The sequence below is a fragment of the Sphaeroforma arctica genome (assembly GCF_001186125.1).
Source record: "Sphaeroforma arctica JP610 unplaced genomic scaffold supercont1.335, whole genome shotgun sequence".
Taxonomy (NCBI): Eukaryota; class Ichthyosporea; order Ichthyophonida; genus Sphaeroforma; species Sphaeroforma arctica.
Window position 1 is genome coordinate 20,805 of NW_014040223.1, and position 16,516 is coordinate 37,320.

General features: G+C 44.2%; 2 protein-coding genes across 2 annotated transcripts in view; one reads left to right on the forward strand and one right to left on the reverse strand.

Annotated features, from left to right (window-relative positions):
• Window positions 1-6,388, forward strand: part of SARC_05319 (cystathionine gamma-synthase) — a 7,052-nt gene extending 664 nt beyond the window's left edge. The window contains exons 2-9 of the mRNA XM_014300819.1: window positions 385-434; window positions 1,314-1,478; window positions 2,467-2,615; window positions 3,177-3,405; window positions 3,774-3,962; window positions 4,512-4,626; window positions 4,944-5,086; window positions 6,186-6,388. Coding sequence (XP_014156294.1) covers window positions 385-434; window positions 1,314-1,478; window positions 2,467-2,615; window positions 3,177-3,405; window positions 3,774-3,962; window positions 4,512-4,626; window positions 4,944-5,086; window positions 6,186-6,281 — 1,136 coding nt within the window. The 3' untranslated portion in view covers window positions 6,282-6,388. The remainder of the gene's footprint in view (window positions 1-384; window positions 435-1,313; window positions 1,479-2,466; window positions 2,616-3,176; window positions 3,406-3,773; window positions 3,963-4,511; window positions 4,627-4,943; window positions 5,087-6,185) is intronic.
• Window positions 6,389-6,806: 418 nt separating this feature from the next.
• On the reverse strand, window positions 6,807-12,660 carry SARC_05320 (hypothetical protein; the record flags this gene model as incomplete). The annotated part of the gene is made up of 1 exon (XM_014300820.1): window positions 6,807-12,660. One exon carries the CDS (start codon window positions 12,658-12,660, stop codon window positions 7,501-7,503), a length of 5,160 nt encoding a protein of 1,719 aa, XP_014156295.1. The 3' UTR covers window positions 6,807-7,500.
• Window positions 12,661-16,516: the final 3,856 nt, after the last annotated feature.

Sequence of the window (16,516 nt, forward strand, 5' to 3'; positions counted from 1 at the left end):
CACACACACACACACACACATATATATATATATATATATATATAAATATAAACATGTATATATACACACACATAAACACTCACACACACACACACACACACATATATATATAAATATATATATATTCTTACGTATAGCCTATAAATGCACACGTCCCGGCTGATTATTTAATCACATAGTGATGTATGTGCGCTTCTCAACCATATCTCACTCAGGCATCTTCATGGTAGGCCTCAATTAAAAACCACGTTTCTGGCAATTTGCGTACTATTCAAGCGCGTTTTTGTCAAACTAGCAGGTCTTATTGTATGGTAATGTTTGAAGATCCAGCTCCGGGTAATTCACTCACTCACACGGATGATCTGACCCTCCAATGCATTACAGGAGTCAATCCCGATCCCACTACCGGTGCCATTCTTACGCCCATTGTGCAGGTGAGTTGGTGGGTTTTTGTATGGTGAGAGTTCGGTACATAACAATACACTGTGTTTTCTAGGATCACGAATCAAATAGCCCCACTAAACATTGCACGCCGTGTACACGATATCAATACAAATATGCATCGTTTCAATGCAGCATACACACAGGCTTACACAGTAAATACGAACATATTGATTTAATAAATTGATTCAGTGAATAGGTTTTTATCATTATTACTAGTTCCAAAGTATTCAGTCCTCCACACCTATTCAAGTTCTCGTTATTCTGTACATGAGCATGAACTACTTGTACAGCCGCACCGCCAACCTCATTGTGCGTATATCTGTATTAAGATGACTTGCACACGAACCTATCTGAACCCAACAATGGCTATGTAACGGTTATTAGATGATTACGCACGTGTTGATGTGTTTTCGCCACATACATCTCAAGGTCACGACATCATTATAAGAACCGTTGATCTGTGCTTGGGCGTGTGATAATCATACAACCGCACTACCCATCTCACGATGTGTACTTCACAGAACAGTGTTCCACACTATTGTGGATTTAAACCCAGCAATGTCAGTATACGGGCTACTTAATCATCTCACACGTAATGACTCGCTTTCAGCGTAAGCGATTCTAGGTCACTACATCCATACTACCCAATCATCCCACACGCATTGACATGCTTTCAGCGTATACGTTTCTAGACCCGCTCATATGCACATAAGTTTCTGCTGTTGTACGCTCTCAAAGAGATGTCTGCTCAGTCGCACGGCGAGTCCAGTCCGACGCTACATGCGTTGGAAGACAGAGGGCAAGACCGCCGAGATCGAATACTCATGGGAGTAACATTCACATTGGTTGGTATTTTTCTACCTACTCAGGCCACCACGTTCGTACAAGAATCCATTGACCTGTACTTGAGTAAGGGTTACTCATATAGTCGCACCGCCAACCCCACTGTGCGTGCGCTGGAGAACAAGATCGCGGAGATCGAACACGCTGCCGGTGCCACTTGTTTTTCCACTGGCATGGCTGCAACCGTTACTGTATGTTCCCAAACTTCACTTACTGTTTTAGTCATGTATGTGGTTTGTGTGGTCCGGGTTTCCATCTATGTATGTCTACAACCTAAAAGTATGTTCGTTGGGAACGTGTAGGACTGGGACAATAAGGAACGTTGGACTGCGCAATTAGTCCATTTGCTAATTTACCGTCCCTTTTAAAGGCGATATTCGCCTCCGCGCAACGGTTCTACAGAGCGAAAGTATCCTGGATGGCATGCAATCGACTCAAATAGTATTGTTGTCTACTATTTGTCATCACGTCTTTCTCCGTACTAGCTTTTATTGGGTTTATGGTGTGGGTTTCTAGGGTTTAGAAAATAGTGGTATTACTCTGTGTGTTCTATAGGGCAATGTCTGCACTCACTCGTAGTCAGGTGTGTGTGGATTACCGTACCAACCGTTCTTGCAGGCAGAGGGCGCGGCAGTGATTCGATGTATATGATGCGCGAGGTGAGGTTTATGGTTCTTAAATAAATATACATTCGATATATAGAGATTAAGATCGCATTTATGCGTAAGATTACATGAATACAAGTATACCTTTCATATATACAGATTATGACCATTCATACGCACGATTGTTTAAAAATGAAAATATTATGTTATCATTGTACAGGTTCTGAACTCATTTATGTGTACGATCTCTTATATTGATATATATATTATATATATATATATATATATATAAATGTGTGTGTATATATATATATGTATATGTATTTTTATTACAGACAGGTTATGACCTCATTCGTGCATACGATTTACTTGAATATGTATTAAAAAAATTATGACACATTTTGGCCGCAATCATGCATACGATTACTCAAATATATTTATAATATTATATACAGATGACGAGCGCATCTGTGCGCAAAATTGCTCAAGTATATGTATATTTGTTATGTACATGCTTCGTCCGCTTCCATGAGCACAATCACTTAAATATATGTACCTATTTTATTACATACAGGTTATGACCGCATTCATGCGCGCTGGAGATCACTGCGTCATCACCAACTGCTCGTACGGTGGCACTAACCGGGTGGCGCGCAAGATGTTCATGGGCCTTGGAATGGAGTTCTCGTTTGTTGACTTTACCGATCTTGCTGAGATTGAAGGGTGTGTTATATTGAATAGCTTTTTGTGCTGGAGTATATTTTTATTGTGTGGCTTGTAGTATTTATGTCACTGGGACTGGTTATATAATCTATGTGCTTCTGTTTTAGGATATGTGTTGGTGGATGGGCAAATATGCTGTACTACGCATATACAGATGTTTACACTTATACGCTGTGACCTACGTACGGAATGTACTGACATATGAGCTTATCAGCAAGTCGTTTAATAGGCGAACATCTGTATTTCCACTCGTAGTTTGTCATTAGTTCCAAATGCGCGCCATACACCTGTGCATGTATATGTAAATGGATATAGTGCATGTGTTTATGTACGTATTTTGTTTCTGGCTATGATACAGTTCTTGCCCGTAAAATCTGCTTTGTTAACGCGTTTGGATACAACGCTCACATATTAGTACATGTAAGATGTCGGTTACTTCTGCACAAACATTCAAATTCATAACAGCCATTTGACATGAACATCGACATACATATAGAAGCCGTAAATCTCATCATATGCCCACTCTCATTGATCGTCGTCGCCTTTCTATTCCATCTGCAGAGCCATTAAACCCAACACAAAGCTGATATTCTCGGAAACACCCGCCAATCCCACGCTCACACTCACGGACCTCCAGGGAGTCAGTGCAATTGCCAAGAAACACAACATTGTGCACTGCTGCGACACCACGTTTGCCACACCCATCATCACACTAGCGCTGGACCATGGCGTGGACATTGCCATGCACTCCACTACCAAATACTACGACGGCCACAACATGACTGTGGGGGTGAGTTCGGCATTGATTCGTGTTGAGAAACACACACACATATATATATATGTATATGTATATAAATGTATATATATATATATATACATATACACACATGTGTGTGTGTGTGTTTGTGTGTATGTATGTCGTATTAGTATTGTGCACTACTGCGGTGACATAATTGCTTCTTGTATATTACACTAGCGCTCGACCATATGGCTATATGCGCTTACGCCAAGGTTTCTACGAAGAGTGGTAACATCGCGGCATGGACTGTTATGTTCAACTCCCAAAAACATTTCAATTTGCCACCTAGAATAAGATACACCCCGCGCAATCTGCTTTCACTTATCTGATGCCGATACCCCTTGTTTCTTTGCTCACAGGGTGTGATAGCGTGCAAGACAGCCGAGCATGACGCAGAGATCAAGTTCTTCCAGAACATGCACGGAAACGTCATGTCACCCATGGTGGCCTTTCTCACCCTGCAAGCCACAAAGACCATGAAGTTGCGTGTATTGCAACAGTCACAGACCGCTCAGAAGGTGGCCGAGTTCCTGGAAGCACACGAGAAGGTGTGTGTGGTTTCTCTATAAGTTGTATGTGTATGATACGCGTAGATTGAGTTCCTGGAAGCACACAAGAATGTATGCAGAGCTTCCGTGTAGGCTTTGTAATTGTAAGTAAGCTTTTTTCTGTTAATCTGGTGCATAGATACATATTTTGTCATTTTCGTGCGCGCCTTGTTATTCGCTTACTATATTGCTGCCAATGCGGTCAGATTGGTAGAATATCGTTGCATGAACAAATAAGAAGCACATACACAGACAGACATAGATCACACATTTCATACATGTACATGCATATAGGCATATCTAAATCGTAATATGTACTCTCATATTGAACATACCACTTGATCGACCAGCAAGTAAGACGTTTGTAGACATGGATGGATGATCACATACGGATAAACGTATGTACGATTTTCTCACCCATTACCTCATACTGACAATGAACTTAGCATTGTATTGACGAGTAAAAGAAATTTGTCACACATATAGATATCCTCAGACGAACACGGGGCATACACGATTTTTAAAACATTCACGTCCCGCATTACATAGGTGGAGATCTGTCGCTACCCCGGCTTAGAGTCATTCCCCAAAGCACAGAAAGCAATCGCAGACAAGCAACACAAGAACAATGTACACGGCGGCATGCTGTGGTTCGAAGTGAAAGGTACGTGTTGGGTGTACGCACGTGGGGCATATATTGTGTATCTAAGTCCTTGTGGATAGTTGATCTGTTGTGTGTCTATCTCTGTGGAGTACCTACATGGTAGAAATATGGTGTTTAGCAACTTAAAGGGAGAGGCGTTTGCGAGTCTATTCTAAGTTAGAAGTGTGGCGTGCATCTCTAGCAACAGATGGGTATCCCACATCCCTGTGCACATCGTCCCTGCAGACAGCCAATCACGTCACAAAAAATCAGTGGTACGTCTCTAAACCTGATTGATACCAAGCATTCACATTCTTATTTTTCTTGCCACACCATAGGCGGGACTGACGCTGGCCGTAGGTTGATGGATTCCGTACAGCGACCTTGGAGTTTGTGTGAAAATTTGGGAGCCACAGAAAGTATCATCACCTGTCCATCAGTCATGACGCATGCCAATATGGAAAAAGAAGACCGACTCAAGGTATTTATTTGAAAGATTCATGTATATTACATTATATGTATATACATATATATATATACATACATATATACATACATATATATATATATGTATATATACATATATATATATGATGTATGTATATGTATGTATATATATATATATATTCGTATATGTATATTTGCATGTGTACATGAATATATGTATATATATATATATATATATATATATATATATATGTATATGAAAATGTATACATGTATGTAAATAGAAATATATTTATATATATATATACGTATATAAATATATGTACGTATATATTTATATATGAACGTGTATATATATATATATATATGCGTGTGGGTATGGGTATGTACATGTAAGTATATATTTTTAGCAATTGAGACAGTATCTGTAATTGGCCTCGGGAGAAATTTTTCACTGCTCCAATATTGAACAAGCAGACCGATTCAATGCACCGACTAGAATTTTATCTATAGATCATATATAGAATTGTAAGACCTGATGAAGGTGTATGATGTTGGTGTTTTATGATTCTTTGGTGCTTCGGTGTGCGCTTACGCTGAGAGAGCAAATGCAAGTGCATGCACGCATATACAACTTTATATACTATTTATATATAGAGTATACGCGTATGTCTGTATAGGTTGGAGCGTACTATCAATAGTTGTGTTTAAAGGGCTGTGAAATGACACTTTCAATTCGATCATCTCTTCTGGAGCAACAGTGTAGCGTATGATACATTTCAGGCATTTGTATAAGAGCCAGGTCCATCAATCTCTAACCTAAACACCGAGTGTCTACCTCTAGCATAAATTTATTTCAAGAACATGTCGGTTACGATCGCCACAATAACTCCTAGTGCATGTAGTGAGTGCATTTTTGGACAGGTTTCTTTGCTATCTCGGGAGGGTTCACGTTCGGGAAGGCTATTGTGCTGGTTAGATACCGTCTACAACAGCATTATATTTGTGGTTATAAGCATATTTATATTGAGCGCAGCCTTTCTCTCAAGCATTCCAAAGGCTAACTTGTGCGAAGGTGTTCCATATATATATATATAGTCTCACGCTAAACAATCATTGATATTTTTTCATAGGTTGGCATCACCGACGGTTTCGTACGCGTGTCTTGCGGCATCGAAGATACAGAGGATCTAATTCGTGCACTCAAGGTTGCCCTGGATAATCTATAAATAGAATAACCAGTGCTTGACAGAATTGAACACGGCAATTTCAATCGGAATTTGTATTTTGGTGGAAATAATTTAGTTTTTGGAAATAAACCCGATCCATATAGCAGTTATGAGCGAGATCCGAAGCCCGGATAAATAGTGTAATTCAAATTTACCATGAATGACGGAACCCCTCACTGAACCCTCTCGCACAAGAGGCACACAATCTAGTGTGATATGCAATCTTCATGTACTTTTTTTCTTTGCGTGTACATGAGAGTCATATTGTGAGCGTACAGATACTGAATACAGAAATATGCCATGCTATAGCAGACGATTTGGTGGGGCACACTAATGTATAATGTATACTGCACATACGCTGAATATTCGGGCATAAACAATAGCTATGAATCGAAAAACTTCATTTAGAGCTCAGCAAAGGACCAGCACACGCGCATAAGATTACTCAATGTTATCATTACGAGTAATAAGCTTATAGAAATGTTAAATACCATGATGCAACCAGGTATGCAGACACGCATATGAATTAGGCAAGACTTGGATAGTACCAGATTTTGTTCTAGAGCCTACAAGTCGTTTTATTATCAGCTTTGTTCGCTTTGTATGCAGCTGCTAGTATGTACTAAATATCACGGCAACCCGTGAGAAACACTGGTAGGGAGGAGCGTTGATAGATTCATCGAGGTATAAATCCAAAGACACGCTATGAAGCTATTGTAAGTGAACAGCCAGCTGTAATACAGAATCCATTAATCGGGGACAGAGCATAGTACGTGCAACGACCAAACAACCAATGACTCTTGGCCTGTTCTTGCAGATAGCGTGTGCGGTTTGCATGACTGTGAATGCTTATTCGCACACAATCGATGTATGTTGTTGGAGGTTGCGTTTGCGGATAGTCTGCCTGTTAAGACTGTTCCTCGGTTTACACTTGGCCGTTCGTATGGTGTGATGTGGTGTGGTGTCGATCAAAGCATTGCCCACGTTACCAGCATCATTCATTTAACTTCTATACGCGCGCACAATCACCAGCTTGCAATATACTTTGATGCAAACAGCCACACGCGTCATAGTCCGACTCCAGTTGCCAACTAAAAGGCTGGAAATTGTCGGTGGAAGACTATGCAAACCATTCTCGAGTGAAGCACCGATTACTGGTCTCTACAGGATGTAGCTGTACTCTCCGATCCCGTGCGAATAAAAGGTGTCACGTGTTCATTCAACTGTCAACCTGGTCCACAATGGCCGCTTGATCTCCAGCGATTAACCTCCGCGCCTTCCACAACTCTTCCGTAAGCGTCAGCCCCTCCGCAGACGTAGCATCCTCGCGTTCGTATTCATTTTCATTCGCAACCAGCCACGCGCGCAAATCAGCGCCATCCACAACAATCCAGCATCCTCCATACTTAGCTGCCCGGATAGGGGGTTCTAACTCACGCAAAAACTGGATCACCGCCGGCCCTACTACTACCACGCCTTTATGCTCGGGGTCGGCACCTGCGTTACCGATAAGTCGCTCATCGCCGCCTAGGTTACTAATAGAGAGGTTGCCTCTGTCTGCGTCCTTAATCGAACGCTTACCTCTGCCCACGTTTAGCTTGGAGAACCAAGCCGACACTCGCTCTCGTTCGTGTGCTGCAGTGGCACGCCATCGGGTCTGACATAAACGTAAGGCGCGTCTCACGGCCGCTCGCGCCATAGCCTGAGAGTGGTTGTGCAAATCAACAGTACCAGTCACAGCCCACGACAGCCAACACCTCTGTATCTTATCCACATCCTGAATCATATTGTCGTACAGAACATCTGCCAGTTTGGCTGTCTGCGCAATACCACTCAGCGCCACTATAGCCACCCCGTACCAGCTGTCGGTCTTACTCAGACCGCTGAGGTGGCTCTCCACGAGCATGTCCACCAAAAGCTCCGGTTGATTACCCACCTCACACGCCTTTACGACAGTATTGTACGTGGCCGCATTCGGCTTTAGCTGCCTGCTTGCACACTCTCGCAGGAGCTCAAGGGACTTCGCCCAGTCACCCTCCACCGCATACCCATACATCGCCGCGTTATAGCACTCGATTCTCAGCACAGGCATTCGTTTCTCTGCCACCCGCAGCAGGGTAAGGCCCTCTTCCTTCCGCCCGGCGCGTGCATGGGCCATGATCAGCTGACTGTAATAGTCCAGGTGCCAATTCAACCCCGTCTCTGCCGCGGCTGTCTCCATCTCAGCCCACAATCCGAGGGCAGTGGTCAACTCTCCCGCATGCGCACACGCCGCTAACGCTGGCCCATACTCTGACTTCCCTGGCGCTAAGTTCTTCGCCTGCATCTCTCTCAGTAGGTCCACAGCGGCCTCCCACTTCCTGCCCCTCTCGCACGCGGATATGGCACTGCCATATGCGGCGCGGCTGGGTTCGATACCAACGGATCGCATCTCTCTGAGTAGTCCCACACACTCGTGGCTTACCTTGTCCAGAGCAAGCGCCTTCATCACATTCGTATAACAGAAGTCGTCTGGCTGCATCTCACCCCCGCTTTGCATGGTTCTGAGCAGGCTCAGCGCAAACATGTGGCCCCCGTACTGTCCACACATCTCGAATACCATGTGGTAGTCCCTCAGTCGGTTGTGTGTCTGTGGCATTTCCTGCAATAGCTCATGGGCGAGTTCCAACTCGTAATTCTGTCCGCATGCGGCAATCACCGCCGCATACATGGTCACGTCTGGCTTGATCCCCTCCTCCGGGAGGTCTCGCAGAATAGCCAAACCTTCTTGAGACTCTCTGGCACGTGCACAAGCCTTTAGTACCTGCTGATACATATACCCTCGGTCTTCTAACCCCCCTACAGAAGCCCTGTGAGCAAGACGCTTCGCCGTCTCCCATTTGCCGTCCGCCACACACGCCTTCGCAGCATGGCGGTAGGACGCCGCGGTTGGCGCGATGTTGTTGCACTGCATCTCACGCAGGAGATCAACGCACATATCCACTTCGTTGTCGCACGCCAAGACATTCAGGGTAGCATTGAACACGGCGACATGAGGTACCAGACCGACGCGCTGGAAATCGCGACACATGTCCAAAGCCAGCATAGACCGGTCACTCCCACAGAAGGCATGGATGGCACTCTCGTATATCTTGACCAGGCCTAAGTAGTCAGGACGTGCCTCTGCTTCCAGTGCTTCTTTGATGATGGTTTTGGCCAGATCCACCTGTCCTCCGCGCACACATGCAGATACCACACCCCGATAGGCGGACACATCCGGGGACATCCCTGCCTTCGAGCGCATTGTGTGCAAGTGCTTCACGGCCAGTTGCCACTCCCCCTCTCGCGCGCAGAGATAGATATGCCTGTTAAGTGATAGAAAGTTCCTTGGGTTTTTACTTAGAAGCGCCAATCGCGGCTCTGGTGCTTCGGATGTCCAGCGTTCACTCGTAACGATTTCATAGTAGTGTCTAGCGACCGGTGGCAAGCCCAGTACTTCCATATCGTAGAGCACATTGAGGCCAAGATGATGCTTTTCCAGCCTAATGCTAAAGTATACGCACTTCTCCAGCGCAATAGGGGTAGGCGGTAGTCCCTTGAGTTGCATTTCCGCCAGCAAACGGAATACTTCCTGATTGTCAGATTTTTTAATAAGATTGTCGTACGTTTGCGCATCCTCCATATTCGATGGCTTTAGAGTAAGTATCCTGCCTTGGAGGCCCTTATCCATCTTCTCATGACTGAAAATTCGGAAAGACTCCGCGTCTAACCGTACACCAGAATCCGACATTTCCAAAGCCAACTCGTTAGTCAATCCATAGTTCTGATGTCGTATACACGCCGATATCAATGTATTATACGCTGCCGTGGTAACGGGCACAGAGAGAACACTCTGTATGTGACGCAGGAGACTCAACGCCAATCCAAGCTCACCCGCATGCGCACAGCTGTGTATGACGTTGTATAAAATTCGGGTGGTGACTGGCACATTGTCCTTCTGCATATCCCGTAACAGGCCCAACGCGGTCAGGTGATTCTCCTCCTTGGCACAGTCCGCTATCAAGGCACTATACACTCCAACATCGGGCGACAGACGGCCCTTCCTCGTTTGCAGGATATGTAGGTACCTGTACGCCTCTTTAAACTCACCTGCTCTGGCACAACTGGCTATCACACCCTTGTACGTAATCAGATCCGGTGTCAGACCACTCTCCTGCATGATCCTTAAGAACCTCACGGCTTCGACTCCAGCACGTCCACGCGCACACGCTTTGATCACGGTGTTGTACGTGACTGTGTCTGGCCGTATATCACGCGCCAGCATCTCCTCAACGAGGGACTCGGCCTTGACCCATCTCCCGCCCGTGCTATACGCGGCTATCCGTGTGTTGTACATAATCACGTCGGCACAAACCCCATCCTCCCGCATAGCTTGCAGCAAGTTGTCGGCCTCGGCCTCGCCGCCGTACTGGAACACCCCGGGAATCAATGCATTGTATGTTGCAGTATTGGGAGGGCTGCCCATGGCCCTCATCTCGTCGAGCAGGTCTACGCCCACACGCCAGGTCCATTTCTTATTCACACTCATGCACACCTTGATAAGTGTGTTGTACGCCAGCGTGTCCACAGCCACACCTTTAGCCTGCATGGCGCGGAACATCTCCAGGGCTTCCGTCCAGCCTCGTTGCCCTTTGGCACCCGTGGCTCTCATAGCGCTGGTGAACAGGACCGCATTGGGTTCTATACCCGCCTTGTGCATATCCTCCAACACCTTAGCAGCGACCATAGGTGCATCGCCCACCGCACACGCCTTCAAGACAGAGCTGTAGGTGTACACATCCGGCGGCACTCCCTTGGCCTGCATCTCTCTCAGCACCGATACAGACCCTTCCCACTTGCCCGTGCGAGCATAGCCACCCAGAAGCACCCCATAGGTCTGCTGTGTAGGCGTAACTCCGCTGGTGTGCATGGCTCTGAGCACAGTCAGGCCATAATCGTACCGGCCGCCCTTGACACACGCCGAGACCACACTCGCATACGCACTGATGTCCAGCGGCAGACGGTACTTCTGCGCATCTCCGAACACTTGCAGCGCCCCCTGCCACAGGCCCTTTTTGTCGTAATGTGCCGCAAGCCGCCGGTATAGGTGTAGCACACTCTCACTGGCACGAGCGTCTAACGGTATGTTCAAGCTACGCATCTGCTTCAGAACGCCTTCAAGGGACTTTATATCGGTGAGTTCCGAGTTCGCTATGGCCCCGTCAAACCCGCGATAACTCCTGACCACGTTGTTGTAGGTGTGTGTGTCGGTGCTCATCCCTTTCGTATTCATGGCTGCTAACACTTCCAGCGCCCTTCGGAAGTCGCCCCTCTGCGCACAACTCTGAATGGTTTGGCTGTGTAAGCACCACACCTCCGAGCCACTCTGTGAGTCTACCGGCTTAATATACTCCGGTTGGCGTGCCGGTGCACGCTCCAGAGAAACCTTTCGAGTATCATTGCTTTGCTTGGTGATATCTGGTGAGGTTTCCTTCCGAGATTTAGGCCGAGATACTTGTGAACCCATTATGCCTTTACTGACATATGTACTGGTTTTCCTTTTCGACAGAGTTGGGTCCATAGCTTGCCTATGATCAGTCGTTGACCTTTGTTCTTTCGTTCGTATGCATGTCGCATCCCTGGCAACGCCAGTTTGATAAGTTTCTGTCGTGCGTGGTGTTTGATTGATTTGCCTGGACCGGTCAGAGTTTGTTGAGTGTGATACCATATCGGATTGCCTCGAACTTTTAATCCTACCCATTATATCCAATACCACTTTTGGTTCACTGCCATTGTCCGACAAAGCGCCCCTGTCCTCCAACTTCTCTGTCAAACTTGCATTGCCAGCACCTCTCCTGCTTCCCATGTATATTTCTTTGTCTGTAGCGGTCGCATCAAACTTATTAGAAGGCTTGGTCACGCGTGTGGATGGACTGGTATCTACCTGGACAAATTCTTTTATTTTGCTCAGTCTATCCATGATATTATCAGACTCGATCTCTAAGAGGGCATCGTTTCTTTCCGACACCCTATCTACATACACAGCTCTAACACTCTCACTCCCCCTCATTCTATTATCTCTCATTGCGTTGTGTTTGAATGATGTTCCATTACTTTGCGTGGTTAATTTCATCCGAATAGCTCGTGCCACGCCATCCTGTGTTGTGCGTACAGATGAATACATTCCCCCTTGTTTCTGTTTTGACGCATTCATAAGCTGTGCCGATCCGCCGAGTGCCTTACTGGAGATTCTCCTGAGACAGGTGACTGTGCATGCACCTGCAAAGCTCGGATTGCACACTGGCCATCCCCACTGCATGTTCGCAGCATATGAGCTGCCTGCGTGCCTTAATCTACTCATATTGTTCAGCTATGGTCTTGGTATAGGGTACGATTTCGCACCTGTCACAAGGCGGATCCTCGACCGATGCTTTGTGTGTGGCAATACAATGATGGGAGACAGTGTATATATCCTCTGAAGGGTCACCGTCTCACCGATGTTAAAACTAACAGTCTGAAGCAACAGCTCATTAGCTCGGCCGGCCTATATTTATTATTCGTTTATACATTTATATATATTGTATCAGCATGTATGTAATATAAATATATAGATACGCCGCCTTGTGCAGTGAATAGGTGTAAATATACATACAATAAGGGGGTTTTCTAATTTTGGGTGTGAAGTTGTGAACAGTGACACTGTGAAAGCAAACTATGAAATGTGATGAGTGACGAGTGACTGGTCTGTGAAGCGCCCAGTGTCAGTTAACCTCATATCGTTGTATTTTTAAATTGCAAAACGTATATTTACTTCCTTTTCAGTGTCCCGTTTATATTAGGAGGGCCATACTCCAGGTCAGACAATAGATATATACACACCAGATTTTTGTCCTGTTATCAAAAATCGAGACCAAACTTTTAAGAATAGGTGCACTTTTCAGGTTACAATATACAGGTCAAAATATACTAAAATACGTTGCAACGCTAAGATATAAATAATCCGTTAAACGTTGAAAGTCAACTTTTATATATTTATTACATGACACCAAAAGTTATGACCGTGTGACCCCGGTTGTCCCGTTTTTTTTGTTTATTTATACACATATATATGCGACTTTTTGTTTTTATTTAGTTTTATATATATATATCATAGCCTTCAGAATCATACAAAATGTTCAAAATAATTGTGAGGAGTGAAGAGGGAGTCGTCCCCCTCCCGGTTGTCAACACAAGAAAACAATATCCAATCGAAAATCACTCTCAATAGAGGACGCCGACTCGCCGGTCGGCAAAGTGGCAAAGTGCCGACTCGGCACTGTGGGCAGTCGTCACTTTTCACTTTTGACTTTGTGCGTGCACACTGCACGCACACAAGAAGAAGGAGTTAGTAACTATTTACATACTGATAACTGATGACTGATGAGTGATGACTCGGCAATTCGGCACCCGGCAAAGAGCAAGCTCTGCGAAGTTGATATTTGTGCTTTGTGGAATTCCGCAACAGTGATTCGCAACTGATAACAGTGAAGTGTAAACAGATAAGCAGATTGTCAGATTGAGATGGATGTGAAATGTGAATATCATAAAATAAATATTCTACAGGGAACCTTGAAGAATACTATTTGCGGCTATTTTTATGTATCACTATGTCCATCTTTTTAATTCTTTGACGTGTACGACAGGTGAAATTGCTTGCCCCAAAGATTAGTCATGCCAGACTATTCTTGTCTATTTACTTCATATAAGCTTAATAAATCAGTTCAGGTTCTAATATTGAGAGTTGCTGTCTGTCATCGTGCCTTATACAGGAATACAACTTCTCTCTGTGGGAGAATTCTTTCTTTGTGCGATTCTATAGTAAGCTACTTTCTCATGATATTATGACTGGTTCGCTGGAGTAGAGTCCGTCCCACAACAAAGTGAGTGGCCAACGTTGTATTTTGAAGGATATTGTGTAAAAGATGCAGCTAGTACGTATTCTGTGCATTTAGTACGTATTCTGTGCATCATGTGGTAAATACGAGATAATATTTTTGGTTGGAGAAACAGTGCCAAGAAGGTGGCATTAATGACATGCTATATCGCAGAAAAAGTTGATTTTCTGTGCTGCACCCGCATAAATTCGCACTCAGTCGCTGCGTGCTTATTGGCATTCCTCATGAGAGTTGACCCTGTGCCATTGTGTCATGCTATGGATATAGTGGGGATGCAAAACCAATATATACAATAGATGGCCGCAAAATAGTAGAGAGCCTACTGCCCTGATGTTAGATGTATCAGCTTACATACAATACGATCTCAAATATAATATTTATTTTCTGTAGGAAAAGAGTTTATCCATCCATCGAGCGGCACAAAATGGCGATACGGCACGACTGAAGAGGATTTTGAGTGAAGGCATAGATGTTAATCTTCGAACTCATGATAGATCGGTGTGTTGCAAGATTATAAACTGAGATCTATACTCGAATATGTTATTGGCAGCAACACGTGTGTGTGGAACGCTCTAAATTTACGGATAGAAAATTTGCGAACACAGGCTGTGTACATATTTCAATAACATGTCCGTGCATAGGTTTGTGTGTATGTGCTATACGCTAAACTCGAGCTTGATGCATTCTCGGGAATAGAAAAACGTGTCTAGTATATGTATTCGTGTTACCGAGTTTGATTATAGATCATTACACACTCACACACACACTCTCTCTTTCTCTCTCACAAATACACGCGCACCATCACACACAAACACACACGCACACAATCACATACACACATACACACACACACACACACACACATATATATATATATATATATATATATCGTATTGAAATATGTCTACAATCTGTTCTGAACTAATAGTGACCAAGTGTGCTTCGGCTATTTTTGATGATTTTAACTACCATTCTATTTTTGGGGCTAATACTCAGTGTCTATTGGTGGCGCTTGTCTATAATGAGTATGACTCTCATTTGGTATTGATCTTCCCTTCACGCATTTACTTGCCAAGAAGCTATTGATCTTCCCTTCACGTATTTACATGCAAATATATATATATATATAATCCACATTCCGTTGCATGTTTTGTTTCTTCCACCAATAGTTTTTTGCAGATTCAACACCTTTGCATGTCGCTTCTAGCGCTGGCAATATCAATAGCGTTGATCTATTATTGGTAAATGGTGCGGATGCTTCGCAGACGGACTCTGTAAGTTTCTGCCAGTGAGCATCAATAAAAAAACACAAAACCTATATATATACGCACACACACACACACATTTATATATAGATATGTGTTTGCACTTCACTAGATAGAGCTTACGTATAATTTTACACGAATCGACATTCATTTCGTTTTGCTCTCTGGGTGTCTCTGTGTCTGTGTTGTGTGTACCAAAATAATTTTTGGGCAGCCTGTGTAAATTTGCTATAGCAATTATACAAAAATGAAACATCACGGAGATACCAATTGTCCAACTATCTGTGATATATTGTGTTTAAAAAGACTCCATATTAGGCGGCGAATGACAGCAGATGCTCTGAATATACCCAGCTCAAGCATCTGGCGTTCTCGCTGAATCTTTCATGGAAGTGTTGAAACTCGGGGGTTAGTATGTTCTTGTGTACGTGTTACTCCATTGCACATGTTAAGTTATTCCTTTTTCTTCTTTCGCACAGTGTGGTCGCACAGCGTTGCAGTAAGCTCAGCTGTGGAACAGATCTCAGGTGGTGAAATGGCTCGAGCTGCACCTTAAGGCGACGAGCAAGGTATATGAGCCGTTTGCGTTCAATTGCATCCGTTTATACTCGTCGCTCTGTGTCTCATTCAGTTTGCTGACTAAACGGCACATTTGTGTTGTTTTTCGTGTAAGATGTATGTGCATACGTATGATATGGCGAGTGTTCTGTTAGAAGTGTTTGTAACTGTGTGTCTACTACTAGAAATCACCAATCTCTCCTCTTCACTGCATCTGATCAAGAATCCGTACGGCATATAGTTCATATTGTTGATAAGAATACGTACTGGTGTACTTCATATATACCTGTCATTTTGAGCCCTCATTTTATAATATATACCTCGTATATCACATTGCATCCTACGATGTTTACTTATCTTGTACACGCTCATAAATATCGAGGCTGATGTATATACATTTCAACTTTAACATAGTGAGATGGCTGACCAACACTTATCGCAGGAGACGAACAAAACTCGT